Here is a 17237-nt window from a genome sequence, read left to right on the forward strand (position 1 = left end):
TAAAAATTGATCCTTTCATACCTCCCATTGTTCTATTTCTATATGAATAAACCTTTTATTTTATATAACTAATGTGGGTACAGGTGAATGGTTGGATAGATGGACCTCTAAGTATTCACAATGCTACTGTTGTGCCACAAGTAGTGGGCGCTGTTCCAGTTATCAAGAGTTATTAATAATTTTATTCAACAATTATTGATAATTAATAAAGTAGACTATTTATCAAATTGAATTATAAAAAATGATTTAATCCTCGGGGCACCACCTGGTTTTCCAGGAAAGATGATAACTTTAACAGCAGAAATCAGTCTCAGAAATAGATATTATTCTGCAGAGTAGTAAATCTTACTATTATCACTACAGAATAACCGTTGAAGGCAATTACTAGTTCGGCACTAGCTCTGTCAAACAGCCATTGTGACGAGAACTTGTGTAAAACATCACAAACAACTTCTCATTAAAATCAATCAGAATTTATTCATATCCAGGTGCCAAACAGATGGTAAAGGCGACACCGTTGAATAAATCCTGATGGCACACTACGTTAAAAACATAAAACATTAACTATAAAAATAAAAACAAGAATTAAACGTTAACTGCATGAATGGAAAAAGAAATCAAAAACAATAAACACGTGACACAAAACAATCGTCTATGTTCCAAAACAATGTGGCTGCACGTGGCCGACGAGACATATAAGACATTTAAAGATGGCGGTGCCCTGTGGTATTTAAAGATGGCGGCGCCCACGCCACGTGCAATCAGACGGGATGACAAAACACTGCGTTTAAAACGTGAATAACTGGCGGAAAATGGCGCCACAAAATAAACAAACAACAATAATGATGCCGGTAGTTGTCGGCGTTATCCAGTAATATGCGTACAGTAACTTCATTAAACAGAAATTTAGCTCTGAACCGCTCTAGATTAAACTGATTGCCCAAAACACATAAACCTCACGCCTCCCGGTCTCCGGATCTGGGGCTGCGGGCTCTGTCGGGGGTGATCAGGTTTCTGCCGGGGAGAGCTTCATTGCAGCTCTGCTCCACCATGCGGCTCGGTTCGGCTCAGTTTCTCTGTCCTGCGGGGATCCCACGGGCAGATCTATCCTGAAAGGGTCCTCCCAGCCGCTCAGCTCCTCTGCTGTTCCTAACTTTGAAAAGAAGAGACAGTCTTGCAGCGTGCAACAGCTGGGGCGATCTCTCCGATCACGGAGCCTCTTGACGCGACCTCCAGGTGCGGGACAGTCCACTGTAATCAGGGCCGCCCCTGTTTCATCACCGAGGCGCGGGCTTCACGGACGCAGGAGAGTCTGCTTCTCGGGCTGATCTGGACCCGCTGCCGGAGGATCGGAACCTCCTGGCGAAAGAACTCAAAAAAAAAAGAGAAAGTTAGAAGCAGAGGGAGAGAGCCCGGAGCTCTGCAGCGCTCCGGGCCGCAACGGATCTCCCCACAGGATGCGGGCACGATGCGATGTGGGGGAGGCCGTCTGTTCCGACGTGCTTTTGGCACGAAGCCAAGCTGGAGCGAGGGGATGCAGAGATGATGAAGATCAGAAGGGAAGAGAGAGTTGAAGAGAGCCAAAACGCTTTTGATTCCGCGGGCTGCCGTGACGTAATAAGCGCCTGGCTAGTGATGGACGCGTGCCGCTTCAGGCGCCGCCCCCAAGGCACACTGGTCTTTGTAGTTTTTCCAAGTGGCCATTTTAAGAGGCATTCGAAGCTGATTTCGGGTTGAGCTGGCTTTAAAGTCAAATTCACATTCACAAAATGTCACAAAACATTCATGAGTCCAGAGTTCACATGAGCACATGACAGTAGCACAACACTAACCAACCCTATTATTGATCATTTTAAGAATGAGGATGGTCTGTTGGACGTGTGGAAAGCCAGTAATCCTCACACAAGACAGTTTACATGGTTAAAACCTGATGGGAATGCTAAATGGAGAATTGTCTGGTTAGTTTCTGGTTCCATGATGCAGTATAAAGTCACTTCCACTGTTTCTATACTGGGTAATAAGACACTTTCAAATCAGACTCTCCAGGAAAAGGAAAGATCATTGGAAGTTCAATCCTCCCTCTTAAAGAATGAAAATCAAAGAATTGATATTAGACATTAATAATAGTACCAACCTTTCCCAAATACAAAAATGGGAATATTTACAATTTGCAATAAGAAAACTCTCTGTTGCTTTTGGTAAACCGATTAAGTAGTAGAGCTAGTAGGACTCGGTGTTTCAATCCCTGTGGTTATTCGACACCCTTGATATCAGCAGTAGGAATAGAGTGGTGAGAGGGAGGGCGGGTAGCCTACTTCATCTGGGTCATCAGGTGGGCGCCCTCCTTCCTCGACGTTTATAGGCCCACGACGTCTCCAGAGGGCTCAACGGTGATACCTGGCGTCCCAGGTACACCCCCCTTAGTTCCACGCCCTCTTACATTGCTTTCACAGCCCAGTTCTTGTATTTTCTTTTATTCCAAAGCCAATTGCTGCTTTTTTCCGCTGCATTTGACTAGGACTTGATTGCCTGTTGGAGGGATCGACCCTTCACCCCCATTTTCTTCAGTAGGGCGATCATAGATTTAGCGACGAATCCCCTACATCCCACTTCTACAGGGAAAATCTTGGTCTTTCAGCCGTTCTGAGCAGCTTGGATTGCTAGCTCCGAGTATTTGGTCTTTTTCCTCTCGTAGGCTTCCTTGACACCATCTTCCCATGGTACTGTTAACTCCACAACGTATGCCAGTTTGGCTGTTGTGGACCACAGGAGTGTTGTAGCCACGATGTCTTTTTGTCTTGACTTTTTGTCCAAGTCCACTTCCATTTTCCAGTCCTGAGCCACTTGCAGGATTCTTGTATCCTTGTGACGTTATTTGGCACTCTGGAGGTTGACCTGCTGGTAGAAATGGTGCAAAGTGGACCGGCCCTGTCGATGTTTGTGGGGAAGAATTTGTGATGGTCCATCTCTGTTCTAAGATGGATGCCAGCTGGCTGAGTACTTGGTTATGTCGCCAAGTGTAATGGCCTTGGGAGAGGCTTGTGGCGCATCCTGTTAAAATATGACTCAGAGTTGCAGGTGTCTGACAAAGGTGGCAAGCAGGATCTTCTCCGTACCACTGTTTCAGGTTCTGGGGTGTGGGTAGGAGGTCGTAAGTGGCTCTGATGACAAAACTTAGCTCCCTCCATCTCCCAGATATCACGCCAGCTGATTTTCCTCTTTTCTAGGGTGTCCCAGTTGGTCCAGTGGCCCTGCTTGACCAAAGGAACAGCCTTGGCATATCGCTCTGCTTTCTCTTGTCTTTTCACCTCCTCAACCACGAGCTTCTCTTCTGCACTGCTGTTGCCTTGTGCCATTGAGGTGGTTTTTGGATGAGACTAAAACCGGCTCTCCCTTGTTGGACTTGCCCTACCACATCTCTGAAATAAAGAGCAGACTTGGCACTCTGAACAGCCTCAGATGCGGTCCACTTCCTCCCCGTTGCCACACGGGGAGCTGCTGCTCGACTAACAGGATCTTTGGATTCAGTGAGGGTCATGACCAGTCTAGCTTTGGTGCACTTAAATTCTTCCACCAGACCTGAGATCGTTAAATCCAATTTGCCGCTTCCGTACAGTCCGGTCGTACATAAGCATCTTGGAACTCCAAGCCACTGTTTCACGTGTGTGCTGATGATCCTTTCCAGTTTTTCCACTTTGTTGATTGGGATTTCATACACAGTTAAAGGCCACATGAGTCTTGGGAGTATACCAAACTGGAAACACCACAATTTGAGTTTTCCTGGCAGCAAGGTTGATGCGATCTATATACATGATTGTATCAGTTTTTTTATGTTGTTCAAACTGTTCTGTGTCTTTCAGATTTGCACCATACCATCGGCCCAAGCTCTTCACTGGCATTTCTGAAACCGCTGGGACAGGTGTTCCATCAATATGAAATCTTTGATTTGTGATTTGACCTTTGAAGATGGAGATGCTTTTGCACTTGCTGGGCTTTATCTTCATCCTTGCCGAGGTGATGTTTTGATGAAGCTTTGTCAGAAGTCTTTTTGTCCAGGGGACAGTTGTCGTCAGTGTTGTTATATCGTCCATAAAGGCTCGTATCGGTGGTAGTCGCTAACCAAGGCGCTTTTGAGGCTCGGATAATAAGCTCTATCGCCATTGTGAAGGCCAATGGGGAGATGGTGCACCCCGCCTGGTCCTGCTCAAGGTTTCCTCCCTCCTAAAGGGGAGTTTTTCCTTGCCACTGTTTGGCTTAAGGCTTTTCTCCCACTAGGGGAGTTTTTACCTGCCACTGTTTATGTAATAATTGCTCAGGGGTCATGTTCTGGGTCTCTGGAAAGCGTCTAGAGACAACATCTGTTGTATTAGACGCTATGCAAATAAAATTGAATTGAATTGAATTAAAAATTAAGAAGGTTTATTTGGCGGTTGAATTATTTTCCTTTGGTATGAGCACTCCCCCTGCTCTTCGCCAGGCTTTGGGGATAATTTGTTTTTCCCATGCAACCCTCATGTTTCTCCAGAGGAATTTCAGAACATCCGGGGCATTCTTGTAGACGCAATACGGAACACCATTGGGAACTGGTGCAAATGCCGATCTCGCCTTCTTCACTGCCTCTTTTACCTCACTCAGCTTGGGAGGGCTGGTGTCGAACTGATGTTGTGGGGATGAAATTGGTGGTATGTCAGTGGGGACAATTAGCGGTTGGTCTTTAAGCTCATTGGCGTAGATGGATCAACACAGGCCAGAACGCAGCTCCCGAGGCTCCAGCCTGCAAACATGCACAAAAGAGAAAAAAGGGGGGCCGGCACAAGAAACTACAGGAACGATGGACAAAAATGATAGCTATGAGATATTTATAATAAATAAAAATGGTAATGGAGAAGAGAGGCAGGGAAAAGGAGAGGAGAAGAAGGGTGAGAGGCACCGCCCAGCGGATCATGTCGGTGCCCCCCTGCAGAATAAGCCTATAGCAGCATATCTACCGCGAAGCTATATTTGAGACTAACTATTATAGTTTTGTTCTATAGCTGCAACTATGACTACTGACTCTAACACACTAGAGTTTACACTACCTAGAGATTTACCAACACCAGCTAGAGGTTTACTAAACACTAACTATAGGCTTTACTGAACAGAAAGGTTTTAAGTTTAGTTTTAAAGGTGGAGGTGGTGTCAGCCTCCTTAACCCAGATTGGAAGTTGGTTCCATAGTAATGGTGCCTGATAGCAGAACGCCCGCCCTCCAAATCTACATTTAGATACTCTAGGAACTACGAGTAAACCTGCACCCTGGGAGCGGAGAGCTCTGCCAGGAACATAAGGCACTATCAAATCTTGTAAATACTGCGGAGCTAAGCCGTTTTGGGCTTTATATGCAAGTAATACAATTTTAAATTGAATTCTGAATTTTAGGGTGCTGATACTCTGCAGACTGTGGGTTTCTTCCTGCCGCTGAGTTTCATTCGACTGATTTGACTTTCCTCTTAAAACATTGCTCAATTATTACTCTAGTCAGAATCGGTGGGAAGAAGATAAAGTAGGAATCTCAAACACTTAGATCACGAAGATACTCAGATCACGGGCCAAGTGGGCAGAAGATGGAAAATCCATCCTTTTATGAGGCTTGAAAAACCAAGACAAAGAAAATCTGCAGTTTCTTTTTTATTGATTAAAGGGGAACACCTCCCTAGGGAGGTGTTCCAGGCATGTCCCACCGGGAGGAGACCCCGGGGAAGACCCAGGACACGCTGGAGAGACTATGTCTCTCGGCTGGCCTGGGAACGCCTCGGACTCCCCCCGGAGGAGCTGGAGGAAGTGTCTGGGGTGAGGGAAGTCTGGGCATCCCTGCTGAGGCTGCTGCCCCCGCGACCCGGTAACGGAAAAGCGGGAGAAGATGAATGAGTGAGTGAGTGATTAAAGGGGAGGAATGTACAAACTCAAAAATAATATCTTAAGAGTGTTTGAACATTTGAATGATGCCTCTGCGATAAAGTATGGCCTAGCAAATTAGGAACGAATTTTTGCCATTTTCTCCACTTTTTGCCATCTACCATTGCCATGGTAACAATATTGACGGAGAAAAGTAATAGCCATGGAAGGCACGATGGAGACACACGTGTTGATGTATGCCATGCCTGGGTGCATGTTACGGTCCGGGCCGCATCAACGGATGAAAAAACGCTTGGAAGAATAAGTGGAAGAAGAAAAGGGAAACCGATCTTGAATCCTAATATCTCGCCCGGGCAAACTGGTTTTCCTCGTTTTTTTCTGACGTTTCTCTTTCTTCCACTACTGCCATACACATAAACTTATGAATATAAAACATATACACATAAAATAAATGAATGTGGTCTTCCAGAAGCATCAGTTTTATTCCTGTCTGGAGGCTGAATTCAAACAGAAAAGAAGCCAGACTTTTACTGTCTCTGAGACCATCTGACCTTCTGGTTGACTCATCTGGATGTTTTTCTACAACAGTCAGAAATGTCTTTAGTGATGAAGACATGTCTTTACAGAGGGAAGAAGCCGTCCTGCTGTCCTTTGTGTCAGGACGTCCTGAAGGATCCAGTCTCTACCAGCTGTGGACACTGGTTCTGCAGACGCTGCATGAGCTCATACTGGGACCAGTCTGCTCCACCAGGACCATCCTCCTGTCCCCAGTGTGGAGAAAGATCCAGAACCAGAGCTGGACTGCAGACAGCCAGTAAGAGCAGAACTGTACCAGGTAAGACTGAACATCTGTCTGCTGATGGACTCATTTCTGACAATTGGAAAGACTTTTGTTCTGTAGTTTTTTTTTTTTTTTTTTCGTTTATTTCGGCATGTTTATATAGACACATTTCATCTCCAGAACATTATACATTGCATACTCAGCACATGACGAAAAGGGTACGGGAGAAGCTGACGCTTATCAAAGTCCCGCCCCGTTCTATGTAAGATTCATGATCACATCAACAACAGAATTCAGTAAGATACATAGTTTACCACATAGCAATTTGTCTAATTTCATCCTTCACAGTCCAGATAGCATGTATGTTTGTACACGTGTCCAGTCCACTCATCCTGATCACCGTTCCTGTGATTTACTACTGTGTCCACTGTTCAGTTATTTTAATGTCCAAGCCTCTTTTTGCATGCAATCCACTTTGCAATGGAGGTGCGTGTGTCAATGCAGATTTTGATTAGTCGCCGTCCTCTGGCTCTCTAGCCGCCTTTGCCCCCTCCGCTCGTACTGACTTCATCTCCTCCCGAGCTTTGGACACCTCCGACCATACACTGGTCAGTCTCTCCTGGATGTCAGCGAGGCCAGAGAGCAGCTTTGCCTGATCAGCTCTCACTTTTCTCAACTTTTGTAGCATCCAGACCCCGCCAAGCCCTAGGATCACTAGGCCCACCGTCATGCCCGTGAATATATAGACGTCTTCCACGTCTTCTATATCCAACACCCCAAGACACACTACTTTCCACTTATTCCAGCTGTCCATGGTGTATCCCGCCAAGAATGTCCCATCTGGACAGGCCGGTTCCCTTGTCCCAGCACGCCGTGTAGAAAAAATCTTGTCAATAGCATTTACTGACCAGTTCAGAATCTCCATTCTTGATTTTATGTTCTGCTTGGTCGTGATATCTGCTGTGCTGTGATAGAGCTCAATGTCACACACACACATTTTATAGTGACTTTGTTTAGTCTCCATGTTTTGTTTCCATGCTAGGTGCTCCCGTGCTGAATTTCCCACATTGCCATTGTTTTGTACACATAGCCAGACATTGCCTTCGTGTACCTAGGTTTGATAATCCTTCAATAACAGTTTCTTTAACCCATGTTTGAAAACAGTTACATTTCTTGCTAACTTTAATTCATTGTTTAGGCTATTCCACATTTTCACACCAGCTACTGACAAACTATGGCTTCCCATCGTTGTCCTTATCTTTTTCTGTTGAAACTGCAGCAAGCTGCGCATGCTGTGAGGACCTTGACTAAGAGTGAACAATTTCTGAACATTTACTGGCAATGCCGCCTGTGTTGCTTTGTAAATTGTTTGTAGCATCTGAAAATGAAGTATCTCTCTCAGTTTTAGATATTTCGCCTTTATGAACAGTTCGTTCGTATGTGCCCTGGCTGGGACAGAATGAATGATGCGAAGCGCTTTTTTTTGCAATTTAAATATTGGTTCTGTAATGCCCTTGTAAGTGAAACCCCAATTTTCTACACAGTACCTCATATGTGGGACTATTAGTGCCGAATATATGGTCTTAAGCGAGTTTAAATTGAGAGATTTCTGCAATTTCCACAGAATAGACACACTCCTTGCCATCTTATTTTGAATTATTTTTACATGTGGTCGCCATGTCAAGAGGTCATCCACTAATATACCCAGAACCTTATGTTCCCTCACTCTTTCTATATTGTATCCATTAACTTGCAAGTTTATGCTTTTCTTTACATTATTTCTCCCAAATAACATGAATTTGGTCTTTGCCAGATTTAGTGATAATTTATTTATATTAAACCATGTATTTAGTTTTGTCATTTCTCTGTTAATCGCTTTTTCCAGTATATTCAAGTCGTTTCCTGAGCAGAAAATATTTGTATCATCAGCAAATAAAATAAGTTTTAATACATCAGATGTTTTGATTATGTCATTGATATATAGAGTAAATAGCTTAGGGCCTAAGACTGACCCCTGTGGGACCCCACAGACGACATCCAGGCATGTAGACGTATTTGTTCCCATCTGGACATATTGGACTCTACCAGATAGATAGCTTTTGATCCATCTTAAAGCTGTATCTCTGATACCGTAATCATATAATTTTTCAATCAAAATATCGTGATTTATAGTGTCAAAAGCTTTTTTGAGGTCAATAAAGATGCCTACTATATATAATTTGTGGTCAAGCGCATCCTTAATCAGTTCTAAGGACTCTGTGAGGGCAAGTGCTGTCGAATGTTGCTTTCTGAACCCGTATTGGCTATCACACAGGATGTTGTGTTCAGTCATGAACTTTTCCAATCTGCTATTATAGAGTTTTTCTAAAATCTTTGAACACTGCGGCAATAAGGAGACCGGGCGATAGTTTGTAGTCATATTTATATCACCACTTTTATACAATGGTAATACCTTTGCTATTTTCATCTTGTCTGGAAATACACCGGTTTTGAAGGATAAGTTACATATGTGCGTGAGTGGTGTTATAATTCCTTTTTGTACCGCCTTCAACAGTCTCATGTCAATTTCGTCTACATCTACTGAAGATTTACATTTGCACTGTGTGAGGGCATTTACAACTTCTGCTTCAGTGACTGGTTCAAGTAACAGACATGAATTTTTAGTGATTGTATTCTTATCAGAGTCAAAATGGTCCCAGCGCAATGGTGATTCAGGGATGTCCTTGGCCAGCTGTGGGCCAACATTTACAAAGAATTTATTGAATTGATCCACAATCAAGTTCCCGTCAGACACCGTCTCATTATTTATAATAAGGTGGTCTGGGAGTGTGACCTTTGGTTTCCGACCTGATATTGAATTCACTATACTCCAGAGTTTCTTGTTATGATTCTTGTTATCTGATAGTAGTTTTTCATAGTAATCCTTTTTTTGCTTTCTTAGTGCACTATTTATCTTATTTCTATATTTTTTATATTTGGATTCAGCTATTTCTGTTCTGTCTCTGAGAAATTGTTTATATAAAAGGTTTTTTTTCCTACATGCATTTACAAGTGATTTCGTAAGCCACGGTGTGGCTTTCCTTTTTGTTTTGTCTGTTATCTCCCTTGCAGAGCAATGTTTATGGTACAGTCCTGTGAGAGTCTTCAGGAATTCATCATACGCTTTGTTTGTTTCTGTTTCAGAGAGCACATGTCTCCATGTCTGTGTCAACAGCTGACTCTCCAATGCGTTCATATTCTTTTCATTTCTTATCCTAACTAACTTTCTTTTTTTCGTCTCGCTCTTTACAATATGATTCCACTCACACATTGCAAAGACTGGTAGATGATCAGAGATATCGCATATCAATAGTCCACTCACTGGATCTGCTTCTAAGACATTTGTAAATATATTGTCAATTAGTGTGGCACTATGTTTGGTAATTCTGCTGGCCATTGTAATTAAGGGATGCATACCTGCCGCATACATACTATTTAGAAAGTCATCTGTCCCAGCGTTGTTGTTTGGGTTTAAGATATCGATATTAAAGTCTCCGCATATGAAAACATTTTTATGCTTTGTCAGAGAGAGTAGTTCTGTCACACTATCACTGAATAATTCTAACTTTGAATCCGGGGCTCTATACAGACAGGATATTACAGTATTTCTCCCTTTACACATAGATAATTCTACAGTTATGCATTCCATTACATTGTCAATAGCTTTTGACACATTTTCCAATATGACAAAATTAATGCTCTCTTTAATAAAAAGAGAAACTCCTCCACCAGTCTTTTTTTTTCTATTTTCAGAGTTCTTCTTGTCTTTCAGCAGATGCTGGTCTGCAGGAGGTCCTAGATGAACACAAGACCATTCTGAGGACGAGATGTGAACATGTGACTGAAGGAATTGATGAAACAGGAAGTAGAACACTCCTCAACAGGATCTACACGGAGCTCTTCATCACAGAGGGACTGAGTGAAGAGGTTGATACCCAACATGAGGTGTGGCAGCTGGAGACAGCTTCCAGGATGAAGAGCCTCCATGACACTCCAATCAGGTGCCAGGACATCTTTAAAGCCTTACCTGGCCAACGTGGAGCCATCAGAGTGGTTCTGACCAACGGCGTCGCTGGCGCTGGGAAAACCTTCTCGGTTCAGAAGTTCTCTCTGGACTGGGCCGAGGGCTCGGAGAACCAAGACGTCACTGTGGTGATTCTGCTCTCGTTCAGGGAGCTGCACCTGATCAGCGATGAGCAGCTCAGTCTTCTCAGGCTGATCCAGGTTTTCCATCCATCATTACAGAAGCTCACAGCAGAGCAGCTGGCTGCCGGGAAACCGTTGTTCATCTTTGACGGCCTGGATGAAAGCAAACGTTCACTGGACTTCAACCACGGTCAGGTCGTGTCTGATGTCACTCAGAGCTCATCGGTCAACGTGCTGCTGACTAACCTCATCCAGGGGAACCTGCTTCCCTCAGCTCTCATCTGGATCAGTTCCAGACCTGCAGCAGCCAATCAGATCCCTCACAAACACGTTGACAGGGTGACAGAAGTACGAGGCTTCACCGACGGCCAGAAGGAGGAATACTTCAGGAGGAGGTTCAGGGATGAAGAGCGGTCCAGCAGCATCGTCTCCCACATGAAGACATCCAGAACCCTCCACATCATGTGTAAACTCCCGGTCTTCTGCTGGATCACTGCTTCAGTTCTGGACCACATGTTGACCACAGAGCAGAGAGGAGAGCTGCCCAAGACCCTGACTGACATGTTCTCACACTTCCTGGTGGTCCAGACGAAGAGGAAGAAGAACAAGTACCAGGAGGGACATGAGACGAGTCCACAGGAGCTGGCGGAGGCTGACAGGGACCTTCTTCTGAAGCTGGGGAGGCTGGCGTTTGAACATCTGGAGAAAGGAAACATCATGTTCTACCAAGAAGACCTGGAGCAGTGTGGTCTTGATGTCCCAGAGGCCTCTGTGTACTCAGGAGTTTGTACCCAGATCTTCAGGAGAGAGTGTGAGGTCTTCCAGAAACCCGTCTACTGCTTTGTTCATCTGAGCATCCAGGAGTTCCTGGCTGCAGTCTACGTGTTCCACTGTTACTCCACCAGAAACTTAGATATGCTGGAGAACTTCCTGGGAGAAGACTACAAATACTTATCTCTGGATGAATTCCTGAAGAGAGTCATGCTGAAATCCCTGAAGAGTAAAAATGGCCACCTGGACCTTTTTGTCCGCTTCCTTCATGGTCTTTCTGTGGAGTCCAACCAGAGACTGTTAGGAGGTCTGCTGAACCTGAGGAAGAACCGTCCAGAAACCATCCAGACAGTCATCAACAACCTGAAGGAGATGAACACTGGCAGCATCTCTCCTGACAGAAGCATCAACATCTTCCAGTGTCTGATGGAGATGAACGACCTCTCAGTTCATCAGCAGATCCTAGAGTTCCTGAAGTCAGAAAACAGATCAGAGGAGAAGCTCTCTGAGATCCAGTGTTCAGCTCTGGCCTACATGCTGCAGATGTCGGAGGAGGTTCTGGATGAGTTGGACCTGAAAAAGTACAAGACAACATGGAGGGGTCGACTGAGACTGATATCAGCTGTGAGGAACTGCAGAAAGGCTCGGTGAGTCCAGATGGATCAACAACACCATAAGTTAGCAGTTTAGTTCTTCAAATCATGTTTTGATCTTGAAAATGAAAACTTTTGAAGTCAGATGTTTTTGTTTTATTCTGGGTCACCTCAAGTCACCTCAACCAGAGGTTCATGTTTCAAACATTTGATCTAGTTGATGTTTTTGCTGCTCAGACGAATCTATGTAATCCATGTAAATCAGACTTTATTACAACTGACATTATATTTTCTCTCATCACAGATTTGTTGGTTGTCAACTCTCAGAGACTCACTGTGAAGTTGTTGCGTCCGCTCTGAAGTCCAACCCCTCCCATCTGACAGAACTGGACCTGAGTCAGAACCGTGAACTGGTTTCAGGAGTGAAGCTTCTGTCTGGTGGGCTGGAGAGTCCAAACTGTAGACTGGAGACTCTGAGGTCAGTCCACTAGAGATGTTTCCACATTTATCCAGTATCATCGTCCAAAGATGTAACTGTCTCTAAAGGTTCTGTCTCTAATAGAATAGAATAGAAAAGAATAAAATAAGATAATAAAAATAGAATAGAATATAGCAAAATAAAATAAAATACTAAAATAATAGAATAGAATAGAATAGAATAGAATAAAATAGAAAAGAATAGAATAGAAAACAGGTTTATTACCATTTGCACCAGACGGTACCGTTACCTTGGAATTCTTTTGCGTTCTCCCAAAGGCAGGCAAGTCATAAATACACATGAATAAGAAAAGGATAAATAACTATATAACAACAATCAACATATAGTGCAATAACAATAATGTACATATAATACAAAAATATATATACCGGTATACAATGTCCTTGTATAGTTGAGGACCCTGAGTTGCATTCACGGTTAAATACAGGACATGACACGTTTTGAAGGCTGAGCTGTAATCCAGGAACAGAAGCCGTGCATACTTAGGTGTCAAGAGAGTCCAGGTGTTGCAGAATTGAAGTGCCAATGCCACCGCATCGTCCACTGATCTGTTGGAGCGGTAGGCAAACTGAAGAGGTCAACGGTGTCTGGCAGCACAGAGTTGAGCTGACGGAGGACCAGCTTCTCCACACTCTTCATGGCAACTGAAGTGAGTGCCACGGGTCTGAAGTCCTAGTACATCATGTCAGACTGCATGTTTGATACGTACATTGTACTTTCTTGTGTTTGTAGTCTGCATTTTCCTGAGTCTGAACTAGTTTTAAAACAGCTGCAGGTTTTGTCATGAGGTGAGATTACAGAACCCAAAAGCAGGAGATCCAAAGGTGACAGAGGGCAGCAAAATCCTTTATTTTGAATATAAAATAAACACATACAAAAAGGCCTCTGAAAGAAAACAGAGAGAATCCTGAAGATGACTGGAAGACGTGCAGACTGACAGCCAGCACAGAGCCCCCTCAGGGACCAACGCCACCCTCCATGGTCTGTTCCAGTGGGGGGGCTACCACCTGAGCATCAGCACCTACAGAGCTTCTACAACAGCTTCTACCAGCTACTGTAAGGCTGTTGGCTCTGGACACCGAAGAGGGAATCTTGTACAAATGGCATTAAACTCTATTCTATTCTATTGTATTCTATTGTATTCTATTGTATTCTATTGTATTCTATTCTATTGTATTCTATTGTATTCTATTCTATTCTATTCTATTCTGTTCTGTTCTGTTCTGTTCTGTTCTGTTCTGTTCTATTCTAGCAGAGAACCCCAGGATGTTCATTAAAAGGTGACCATGTCAGAGGAACAACCAGGAACCAACATAATTGATATAATAGAACTTTAAAACCTGTTTTATAGAGTCCAGATACCAGTGATGACCCACATGAACCTGATGACAAAGTTGATATTTGAAGAACTTACTTTTTTTCAGATTGCAGGACCGCGGTCTCTCAGAGACCAGCTGTTCTTCTCTGGGCTCAGCTCTGAAGTCCAACCCCTCCCATCTGGAACATCTGGACCTGAGTCTGAACGACCTGCAGGATTCAGGAGTGAAACATCTGTGTGGTTTTCTGGAGAGTCCAGACTGCAGACTGGAGACTCTGAGGTCAGTTCACAGATTTAAAACATCGGAGACGCTTTGAAAAGTCCATCCAAACAGATCCTCCACAAACACAGATTAAACTAAGGAGTGTGTTCAGTCAGAGATGTCTTCAAGTTCTCCGTCATACAGACAGCTGCAGGCGATCATTCCCGCAAACTTCTAGAAAGACTCTTTCTAGTGACTCTTGTTGAGGAATTTATCAAACCAGTTCAGAAGTCCGCTTTGTGGTATAGTGAGTTTTTATTCAGCAAGCCGGCGGTGAGCGAACCTACAGATCGTGTCTGAGTTGGTGTGCCGACCTCGAGTGATTTTGTAACAAGGTTTTTATACAAGAAGTTTAACGAACAAAAGGCAGGAATAAACAAGTCGAGTGAGAGACAAAAGTAATTTACAGTCAGATGTGATATGTGGCCAAATGTCATTATCAGACATTTGGCATGACTGTCACAGACTTCTAAATTACCCCTAGGGTATTCTCGTGATTCATGTCTGTATGAACCAACTTCCAAGGTGTCGGGATCTGCACGGGGTGTAGGAAGCTGGGTAGGAAGTTGGAGCTACCTCAAAGGTGTTGAGTCCAGTTCAAAGCCCTGCAGGGGGCCACATGCTGTCACAATGCTTCATCAATTCACATTTTTTTTTTTTTTTTTTTTGTTACAGTGGAGTAGTGATACATATTTTGCAAGTGAACCTTAAACATGTGATCAGAAGCCAAATAACAACAAGCCAACAAAGCAAATTCAAATATCAAGTAACCAACGTGTCCTAACTGTTCTTTAAACCAATCAAACAAACTAGTTGTGACAGGTGTATGTAACGTTTTAGCAATATCTTTCAAGTGATCCGTTATTTCTTGGATGGTGGCATTTTGGTCAGGTATAAATATACAACATTCAGTTTTGATCACAGCTTCAGAAGGAGAGTATGTGGAGTCACATCTCGATGTCACAGTATAATTGTCTCGTTTGTGGGGGTTTGTGACAGGTGCAGTGCTCCTAAGAGGAATTGAAGTTCAAAATGTAACAGGTATCACATGAAGTAATAGGTCTTGTTTGAGGTTTCTGTAAGTTTTCTCAGTCTTGTTCCTCTGACAGATGTGAATGTCTCTGTGTGTACAATGTATCTGCCTCTGGGGCCTGCGCTGCTCCTCCGCTCCTCTGCTCCTCTGCTCCTCTACCAGTCGTGGAGGTCTTGGGTGTTGGAGTTCAGCTACTTCTGGGCTTTCCTTGCCTGCGTTGTTTCTTTCAATGGTTCCGACGAGGCGCCACAGGAAGAAGAAGGTATCGGCTGGTTTCCGGTGCATGGTCGAGGAGTTGTTTTCTTGCAGTGGGATGCGTGGAACCAGGTTAGCGCCCCTCACACTTGAGTGTCGGTGGTGCAGGACGTGTTGAGCCTTGGACCAGCGAGGTTTTCTCTGACACAAACCCAGTCTCCGGGTTGTGGCATGGTTTGCCACTAGGAGGAGACTGGACAGTTTTTACTTTTCTGTGGATTGACTGAATGGTAGAGGTTAGAGCAGAACAAAATGATATCATGGATTCATCCATGACATGGAAGTCCATCTTCTTCATATATAGAACGGAATTGCTTGGTATGGTCAAAGGTCTACACGTAATCCTTTCATGAGGCGTGAGTTTGTGCTTCCTAATGGGTGTTGACGGGTGTCAACATTGTCCATTTAAGTCCAGTTTAAAATTCTCTACACATACAAGAACATTTTCATACAAGAACAATTTCATATCCCTCACATTTTGGTTTATGAATAAAGTCTATTTGCAGAGCTTCAAAAAACTCACGGTGGGGGGAGGTGTTGATAATGTTTGCAATATTTTTTTTATAGGATGCAAATCTTGGAGCTTATCAGTCTTTCAACACTATCTGACACATTCCCCCTTTGCTCATCTGTGATTGCTAACTGTGATCAGCTATGCGACATGCGTGCAATTCACGGGTACAAGGATGTGGGTTTCACAACGCGGCCGTTGTTGCTGACCCACAAATTATTTACATTTTTACAACCATGGGAATGCTACAATCTGTGTTTCTTCACCTCAGTAGTCTCTTGTAGGAGGGCTACATCATTAGGAGAAACCAGGTCATTAGCGGGTATAGAAGGGCAAAGCTTTACAGGGACAGGTAAGCCCAATTTGGCAGTGTCTTTTGCTGCATGGTCAGCCGAAGCATTGCCAAGTGAAACAGGGTCCTTGGACTGGGTGTTTGGCTTCACATTTAACAAAGCAATAGATGAAGGTAGTTGACAGGCTTCTAACAGTTCACCAATCAATTTACCACGTTTAACGGGTGTCTCCGAGGATGTGATAAATCCTCGGTTCGCCCACAATATATAAAATCGTGTACACAACCAAAAGCATATCTGGAATCTGTATAGATTGTAACAGTTTTAACTTTTGATCAGTGTATATAGTTTCATCTACTTGGGTGGAGCTGGAGGAGGGCAAGGCGGCGCTTTCAACAATTAATAATTATCACAAATTGTATAACCTGCGTATGGTATTCCATTTTTATAAGCAGAGCCGTCAGTGAAGAAAACAGGAAAGGTAAGGACGAGTGTTAAAGACAGAGGTGTCAAAAGTATTCACATTCATTACTCAGGTAGAAGTATAGATATTAGAGTTTAAAAATACTGTAGAAGTTGAAGTATCAACTCAAAATTTTTTCCTCAAGTAAAAGTATAAAAGTACTGGTTTCAAAACTACTTAAAGTATAAAAGTAAAAGTAATATAAGGGGGGAAAAACCTTTAAGGCTAAAAGCCATTGAAAATGAAGTTATCTTAGTATAATGCAAATATATTAAAGAACCATATATGTGCACTATTGAGCATTAACATGTGTTTCAGAGAGCAGACACGTACAAACCAATAGGGTGTCGGAATGGTATTATGTTTATACTTCTCATCC

At 43.5% G+C, this 17237-nt stretch overlaps 1 protein-coding gene across 2 annotated transcripts in view; it reads left to right on the forward strand.

Annotated features, from left to right (window-relative positions):
- LOC133449001 (NACHT, LRR and PYD domains-containing protein 14-like) overlaps positions 1 to 17237 on the forward strand; it is a 62559-nt gene that overhangs the window by 4132 nt on the left and 41190 nt on the right. Inside the window, exons 4-7 of one of the 2 annotated variants that reach the window (XM_061728060.1) lie at positions 6521 to 6729; positions 10487 to 12278; positions 12529 to 12702; positions 14148 to 14321. In XM_061728060.1, the coding sequence (XP_061584044.1) occupies positions 6521 to 6729; positions 10487 to 12278; positions 12529 to 12702; positions 14148 to 14321 (2349 nt within the window). The remainder of the gene's footprint in view (positions 1 to 6520; positions 6730 to 10486; positions 12279 to 12528; positions 12703 to 14147; positions 14322 to 17237) is intronic. The other variant, XM_061728061.1, reaches the window with a different exon arrangement.

Source organism: Cololabis saira, chromosome 8 (assembly GCF_033807715.1).
Source record: "Cololabis saira isolate AMF1-May2022 chromosome 8, fColSai1.1, whole genome shotgun sequence".
Classification (NCBI taxonomy): domain Eukaryota; kingdom Metazoa; phylum Chordata; class Actinopteri; order Beloniformes; family Belonidae; genus Cololabis; species Cololabis saira.